The sequence below is a fragment of the Colossoma macropomum genome, unplaced genomic scaffold (assembly GCF_904425465.1).
Source record: "Colossoma macropomum unplaced genomic scaffold, Colossoma_macropomum, whole genome shotgun sequence".
Classification (NCBI taxonomy): Eukaryota; Metazoa; Chordata; class Actinopteri; order Characiformes; family Serrasalmidae; genus Colossoma; species Colossoma macropomum.
This window is the reverse complement of record NW_023494789.1, coordinates 45,440,887-45,449,783: the sequence shown is the minus strand read 5'-3', so window position 1 is coordinate 45,449,783 and position 8,897 is coordinate 45,440,887. Positions and strand designations below refer to the sequence as shown.

The 8,897-nt window shown below is 39.1% G+C and overlaps 1 protein-coding gene across 1 annotated transcript; it reads left to right on the top strand.

Moving 5' to 3' along the window:
• Positions 1-522: 522 nt before the first annotated feature.
• dmbx1b (diencephalon/mesencephalon homeobox 1b) lies at positions 523-8,686 on the top strand. Its single transcript, XM_036569633.1, has 5 exons — positions 523-620; positions 3,954-4,119; positions 5,266-5,444; positions 6,264-6,645; positions 8,271-8,686. Exons 2-5 carry the CDS (start codon positions 3,966-3,968, stop codon positions 8,684-8,686), a joined length of 1,131 nt encoding a protein of 376 aa, XP_036425526.1. The 5' UTR covers positions 523-620; positions 3,954-3,965.
• The last annotated feature ends 211 nt before the right edge of the window (positions 8,687-8,897 follow it).

Genomic DNA, 8,897 nt, shown 5'->3' with positions numbered 1-8,897 from the left:
GCACTGTACTGAAGCACTGTACCCAATATAATATAATGTAATACACTGTACTGCATTGTACTGAGTAATAAAATGCTCTACTGAATCCCTGTGCTGATGGGCTTTAATGAAACTCTGTACTGACGCACTGTACTGCACACACTGTATTGGAATACTGTACTGAATACTGTACTTAAAATGCTGTTCCAAAGCGAATGGCTTTGGACACTATACTTTACAGCTGTACTGAAGCGCTGTATACTGAAATGATGTGTTATTTGAGGTTCTGTACTGAAGTGCTTCTATGAAACACTCTTTAGACATGCAAAGTGAACGGCTGTCCTTACACACTGTTCTAAGTTCTCTACTGAAATGCTGTACTGTGTCACTGTGCTGAATAGCTCTGCTATAGGCTCTCTGCGCTGGAGCTCGTGGCGCTTTAAAAGCTGCTGATGGGGAGGGGGCAGGGCACTCAGTGGGGCTGGACCGCGTGCGGGATCACAGATGGACTTCCACTGCCTTCAGCACTCCCACCAGCACTAACCTGGACCGCTCTAATCAAACACATCCTCTTCAGCATTTACACCAAGCTCTTCATCTTCACACAGAGAGGAGAACGGGCTGCAGAGTAAAGCGAGCAGGTGAGTTCAAGCACTCCGTCACTGCACGTTTACAGTTTAATTGTGTGCTGCAGAGTCGCCTGTATACTTCACCATCAGCTGAACCGGACTTCAGTGTGTACAGTAAGGCTTTGGGCGAGTTCACTTTGAGTTCAGCGCTAATTTAATGTCGATGAGCGTTTTTTTTCTGTGGTCGTCTGAGAGTTTCTCTTCTGTGGGGCATAAAAGTTTTGTAGTGGTTTTATCAGCCGTTACGGCAGGTTTTTAAGAGACAACAACAAGTTTTCTGTGCTGTAAAGTGTCTCCGAGTTTATCTGATTATTCACAACCTGCTGAAAGTGTTTTTGCAGTAAGTGCTTTAAAAATTCAGGATTTGAAAAATTTGCGTAAATAAATTATTTACAGCGTGTTTACGGTTTGCTGTTTGTATGGACAAAACAAAAAAAACAGATGCAGATTTTAAACTCGCGCGTTCGCGGCCCCACATTACGGAGTTGCTTTAACTGAATCATTAATTATTATTTTTTTAATTTCTTATTTATGATGTTTAATGACCCCAGACGTCAGTGCAGTAACTCCGCGCTCTGAAAAGTCACGCAACTTTGCATGAAAAAAATGTCCAGTCAAAGGTTCTTTAGGAAATCCAATGGTTCTATTTAGAACCACAAGTTCTTTATACTACTATTTCATACTTAAACGGTTCTTTGCGTTTGATTAATGTATTTTGTATATGGTTCTATATAGAACCTTATTGAAAATGGTTCTATGTAGCATCAAATGTCAAGCAATAGAAAAACCTTTTTTGGTGCTATATAGAACCCTTTTCAAAAAGGTTCTATATAGAACATTATACAACACATTCTCCATCAATCTGAAGACGACATTTCACCATGCAAAAAACAATAAAGCCTGAAATTGTTCTATATAGAACTCATAGTTCTTAATAGAACCATTTCCTTTTTAATTGAAACCACCTTTTTAAGTGTGTGCGCGCGAGGAAATAAATAAAAAAAAACTATCAGTGCTAATAAACTAAATCTGCTGCTGCTGCTGTTCGATCCTTCAGCCTCAGTGACGCTCACTGCGCTCTCAAGGTCCAAGTGTTCATTATAACGCTGTAAATGATCTAAATAATCAGCGAGAGTTCATATGTGTCTTAATGTGGTTTAAAACCGGATTACTGACTTTATCAAAGTAATATCATCAGATTGTACAGTGCAGCTGTAAACTAAATATTACAACGTATTATTTAACATTATAACGCAGCTATAATTACCATTTTATTTTAGTACATTTTATATAAATAAAAACACGTATACATTCCAGCAATAAAACTGTTGTTTTGGTGCTTTTATAATTCCGTAATAATTCAATATAGTCGTATTAAATCGTCTAGATTAAGGATCGTAAACTCTTACTGTTGTTTTCATTTAAATCAACGCCATCATTAAAAATAACAGATAATAATAATAATAATAATAATAATAATAATAATAATAATAATATCATTATTCACGTTATTTGCATTTGTTTAGCCTTTGAGTCAGTGTGTGTATTCGTGTTCAGCCCTGAGGCTTAAAACAAAAAACATGCGATCGTCTTTACGAATTAATTTTCTAAAAATATAACCGAAAATGGGAGAAAATTTCACCTAAATAATAAAATAAATGACAGTAAACTTTACGGGTGAAACTGAGCGGCTCTTATCAGTCAGACTGCAGTCAGAGATCAGCTCAGCGCGCGCTTCTCTCCGCTCCTCACAGATCACACACACGCAGAACTGACGTTTTAAAGGGGCATCAGTTTAAACAGCAAAGGAGTTTAACGCGAATTTTATTTTTGGTGCTTGTGCAGAATTCACACCTTTTGAATACACTGTATTAGAATGAATCAGTCAGCTGGTCAGTCTCTCTGTGTGCTCCCACTGCAGGGAAGTCAGAAAGACTGAGGGGAAAAAAGCTTAACCTCATACATTACACACACTGAGAAACTACACTGTACAGCTCTAGTACAGCAAAAATCTCCAGGGCTAAATTAACAGCAGCAGTGATGCAGTGGCATTACGTTAGTGCTGTTGTGTTACTTTAACAAAACCAACCTAACAAAGCTTAACCTACCACACCTTCACCTGCCGCATGCACAGCGAATTCCAGCCACCTCTTACAGCGTCCTTTAACACTTGCTCCACTCAATTAACACACACTGATGAATAAACACGCCTACAGGCTGACTTACTGTGTTCATACATGACCCGCTGCTCTGTTCTAGAGAAACTTACCAGATTTGTGCACAGTGCTGATGATAGGAACCAGACGTCCACCTCTAAAAGCTCCCTTACAGAAAGTTATTGCATGAAATGGTTATGAATACACTGTATAATGTCTGAGACATTGGTGTACGATGGTTTTTAGAAGATTTGTCATGTCAGTCATATCATGTCAGTAAGTGTCTCTACAAATGAACTACTTAACGTCAAACGGCCTGAATGATTTTATTAACATCTAAATGATTGAACTATGCAGAAATTTGGAAAAATCGGTGGAATTCCCCTTTAATGGAAATGACCTGTGGGCGAGGTCAAACTTTTATCACATTCTTCTGTAACTTAGGAATAGTCAGCCAGTTTGCATTGCAACACTGTCATAGTTACTGAATAAGATGGAATAAGTCTGAGATTTAAAGGTGTTAAACGAACACTGCAAGAGTTAATACAACACAGTAAGAGTTCCTTAAACCTGATAGGTGTTAATTCCGTACAGTTTTGCGTTTAAGATGATTTATTATTCAATTATTTATCTTATTATCCGAGAACTATAAGGATAGTAACTACTCAGCAACTACTATGAATGATACGGTAGCTACTATGAATTGTTCAGTAACTAATGTTAGCTATTTATTTTATAACTACTATGAATTATTCAGTATCACCCATAAAACTAATGTGTAAATAAGTTATGTTCTACTACTAATTCTTTAGTTAGGAGCTAAACTATTGAATAACTACTAATTATTCAATTAGTGCTATGAAATATTCAGTACTATGAATTATTCAAAATCTACTGTGAGTCTAATGTGTCAGTTCTGCAGTTATGATAGTGAGAAGCTGAAGCGTGGATCCACATACAGACCCTTTAAGGGGTTAATCCAGTGCTGTAGTTCAGTGTTAGTTTTGGCTATTTTAATGTGTGATCTCACTGATTAGGTGCACTGGGTGTGTTAGTCTCACATCCCCTAATGCACTCCCCCCCTCATCCCACACACACCCACTCGCTGTAAGCAGGTTTGTTTACAGGTTTCAGTGCTCTAACCTCCCTCCTCTCTCTCCTCTCTACCTCTATCCCTCTCTGTCCTCAGCTGACCTTCAGCATGCAGCATTATGGAGTGAACGGCTACTCTCTGCACGCCATGAACTCACTGAGCGCCATGTACAACCTCCACCAGCAGGCGGCGCAGCAAGCACAACACGCGCCGGACTATCGGCCCTCAGTGCACGCCCTCACCCTCGCAGAGAGACTGGCCGGTAAGAGTGGTCATTCACGTCGGCATGAGGAGTGGCCTCTAAGGTTTGAATGCATCAAAGGGATTATTTGGCCAACAGTCTTACTCCAAATGTTTGGTGTCTAAATATGGAGAAAGTACAACAAATTTCAGGCCTCCAAATTGACTGTTATTACTATTTATACTATGTGACAAACTTTGTCCATTTTTGTAGATAACTCTGTCATACAGTGTCAGAAACGAGCAGACAAGCAGGTCTATTTGAGATTACTGAACAACTCGGCACAGTTTAAGGGAAGTGTATGATGATTTATGCATGTAGTTTGTGCAGCGCTAATTATTATTTGTTAGCTGCGTTAAACTTGTAGCTCTAGTACAAAACTAAAGACTAAAACTTCAGACACCAAACGTGTCTTGGCTGATCACCTACATTTGGTTTAAGGAAGAAAACTGGAAATTTGAGTTTTGGCCAAACTATCACTTTAAACACATGATGGCGATCAGTTAGAGAAAGAGATGCAATAATAACATATTTAGGCTTTTTAAACTGATGTATTGATTCTATATAAATGTTATGAACAGAATCGAGAGGGATTTGGTTTGGAGCTCCTTCACTTTAGTACAATTAGTCTTCATCCAGTTAAAGTTGGAGAATGAAACTTCAGAAGTTGACAAAGTTTCAGAGGGTTTTATTTATTTATTTATTTGCACGCATATGATTTTTTCCTGGTTTCCTGAACCAATATGGCAAGTTATAATTTCTAAAAATAATCAGAAATTGTTTAATAGGTTATGTCATACATACTGATTTCTGATTAAGGTGGCATATGCATATCTAGTATAACAAGGGACAGGCATAAAAAAATTAAATTCAGTTTGATCCAGTACGGTTTAACTGTAGTGGGCTCAGTCATAATGCAGCCATTTGGTATAATAATATAACTGGTCGTTAATTTGAGATTTAGTTTATTAAGTATAATCTGACTTGCAATCAAGTGACTAAAATATACAGAATGTACAAAAAATATACAGAAGAAAAATATGAGAATTAATTAGATAATTTTTAATCATAGAAGTAAAGAAATGAATCAAAAATATAGTTCTGAAAAATGATGTACAGCATATTAAAAATGCTGTATTTTCTGTTCTAACGGCTGGACGTTCTCAGACATCATCCTGGAGGCCCGTTACGGTTCTCAGCACAGGAAGCAGCGCAGGAGCCGCACGGCATTCACCGCTCAGCAGCTGGAGGCGCTGGAGAAAACCTTCCAGAAAACACACTACCCTGACGTGGTCATGAGGGAGCGACTCGCCATGTGCACCAACCTGCCTGAGGCTCGAGTACAGGTACACATACAGACCAGGATGTGGACCGTGCACCTGACATGCAATCAGTGATTTACTACATGTGTGACATTTACTTTAGACCAAAGTGAGTACTGCTGTGTGTTCATATATTAACAGTTAATTTGCTCAGTCAGTATATACTGAAAAATTGTCATAATGAACAAAGTATTTTACTAAGTTAATTCAAGATATTTAAAAGCAAGGGTTTTTAGGATTATTAAAGCTGCTCTATGTAAGATTTGGGGATTTGGAGGCCTCTCTGGTGGGAATGTGTAATTGCACAGAACGTGCCAAAGACCTTTTTTTTTAACGTCGGTTGAGCTTCAGACCCCAGCAGATGAATCTGACGATTGCAAGCACGTTGAAAGAATATTCAAAAAGTATTCAGTAAAAACCTGGTGAACATCATGTCCTCTATTGTTGTCATCATATCTTCATCAGTATAAGCTTGATTTTGCATTATACGTAACTATTATTTCAGGCTTTACAGGGTGACTCGCAGCAGTGCGCACACACAAAATTTTAATGTGTTTTTATTTCTCTCCACTCAGTAATGCTACTTGTTTCAGTCTTAACCAAACAATCTTGCGTAGTGCAGCTTCAATTAGAATTTCCATTCACAACAGGTGTTTCTATATTAAATGTGCACTGGGCCACTTTACCACAAAACATTACCTGAATGACAATGAATGTTTGCCGTACATTTGCCAGATAAAGCAACATGCCACCAACTTCAATGCAGAATATCAAAAGACATAAAATAGTTTATAAGCAATTTGAAATTTCATATCTTCAAATACAACTTTTTTCTTCTGCTAGGTGTGGTTTAAAAACAGGCGGGCAAAGTTTCGTAAGAAGCAGCGCAGCCTGCAGAAAGAGCAGCTCCAGAGACAGAAGGAGGCGGGGACTGATGCAGGTCAGGAGGCAGAGAAAGGAGAAGTCCCACCTACCACCACATCAGAGTCCCAAACCCCTCCTCCTCCCCTGTCAGAAGGAAATCGATCCACACTACCTGCAGCAGGTGAGCTCACTGAGGAGGTGAACGTGACCTCACCTGAGCAGTCGGGGGCGGAGTCAGGAGCAGAGGATATGACTGACAGAGAGGACGAGCCGCCATGTTTCGGAGGGGAGGTAAAAGCAGCAGGCCCACAGTTACCTGGTGAGAGTTCGCCGTCCTGCAAGCCACTGAGTCCAAAATCAGGTATGTTTAAAGAAAGATTCATTATTGAAAGGAAATGCATCATAGTTAATTCTAAATTACATTTGATTTCTTTCTATAAAATTCTTTTTAATACAAAATAAAGTTTCCAAATATAGCTTATTGTTTACTCCCCAGTCCATAAAAGGACACTAAGCTCCAAAAACAGCCCATTTTTCATTTATCATGGTTTACAACTATGGCCACCTTTACATGTCAGCAGTTTAGCCCCACCTATTACTGTTGAAGTGATGCAGAGTGTTGTTCCTGCAGACAGTCTATAGAGTTACTGGAGTAAAAGATGTGCGAAAACGATTAAACGTTGTGCTGTTCCTGTCTGTTGGGAAGCAATTTGATCACTGAAGCCTTCTAAAGGGTCCATACTTCTGAAAGGAGCGGTTGAAGTTTACTTTTATTTTTTATTTTATTCAGCAAGTAAATGGAAATCGTGCAATAACATATGCAGGAAAGGACATTTTTAAGCTGATTTCTTTTAGAGTATAGGATACCTTACTTTCACTCCACAAATCAACAAAACATATCATTTGACCAGGCGTGTTGCATACAACTGTATATGAGAAAAGTATATGGTAGAATATGGACCCTTTAACCTCAACACTCAGATCATTTAGTACATATCAGAGCTTGTAGGCTAAGTTCACATTAAAGACTTTTGCTCAATTCCAATTTTGTCCTCATATTTGATCTTTTTGCCGTGATGGCTTGCATTTATGTGTGAAAGGGATCCATATCTGTCTTTAGTGTAAACACACCTTTGCCCCGAAAGGATCAGCTTGCATACATTTTATCATCTTCTGCTATTGTTAAGTACTGCTGAAACACCCTTGACACTTGATATTGACCACATACGCATGCTGCAGTGATGTGTGATGTAAAAAAACACTCATTCTGATTTGACATTTCTTACTGTGGTCTCATGACCAAGTAACAGATATGCAAAGTGGCTCAGATCTGATTTTAAAAGATCAGTGTTCACACAGCTCTGAAAAAAATCACTTCTGTGTCACACTTAGGCAAAAAAAATTATGCTACTCCAATACTGTAATGTGAACCTAAAGTGCACTTGTATTTATTCATCTGTTTCTATTAGTAACAACTGTATATAGTACAGTACTGTGCAAAAGTCACCTAGACACTTAAGCAAATTGTTAAAAACATTTATCATATAATAGATACAAATAAACAAATACGGTAATAAATATACAAGTATCAAGAATTTCTTGTTTTCAAAAAAAGTAGCTGATATTTTTTGAGCTGGTTAGAAGAGCATCAGTTTGGTTTCAGGGTTCTGCTCAGGGTTCTCCTCTGCCCCCAGCCATCACATGAATAATTTGAATGTAGTCATATCACACTTGAATGAAGCACTGATTAGCCAGTTTTTTAAAGCAAATTTTCTCAGGTGCCTAAAACATTTGCACAATACTGTAAATATCAATATAATTACATGTATGACATATTGCTTAAGATTTAGATATATTATAACTTCCATCAGCTAGCAGCTAATGTCAGAAGTCAATAGCAATCTGACAGAAATGATAATACTTTAATAAAACATAGTACTCCAGTTTATTATTGTATATGATATGATCTGTTTTTTCCCCTTCCAGACTCTCCCCTCAGCTCCCCATCCCTGCCGTCTTCCAGTGGGGTCAGCAGCAGTGGTTTGGCTCAGAGTAACTCCTACGCCTCGTCTCCACTCAGCCTCTTCCGTCTGCAGGAGCAGTTCCGCCAGCATATGGCTGCCACCAACAACCTGGTGCACTACCCGTCCTTCGACATGGCCTCCCCCTCCTCACTACCCTACCTGGGCATGAGCGTAAACATGGCCGCCCCACTGGGGTCACTGCAGTGCCAGTCCTACTACCAGTCCCTGTCCCAGGCCCAGCAGATGTGGAGCAGCCCTTTGCTTCAGGCCACAGGAACGTTACCCAGTATTAACAGCAAAACAACCAGCATTGAAAACCTGCGCATGAGGGCCAAACAGCATGCAGCTTCACTTGGCCTGGACACTTTACCCAACTGACCACACAAGCAGCGTACAGACACAAAAATTAATCTACGTACAAGGATTGAATGCTACTTGTCTGAAGGAAGGACTGGCTTCTGTATTACTGTGGTCTGAAATAAGCACTATATGTAATCTTGGACACTTTATCCCAGTGCAGCTAATACTACAAGTTCATCACAGTATTGGGATTGAATGCTGCTACACTAAAAGTAGGACTGTTTTCTGC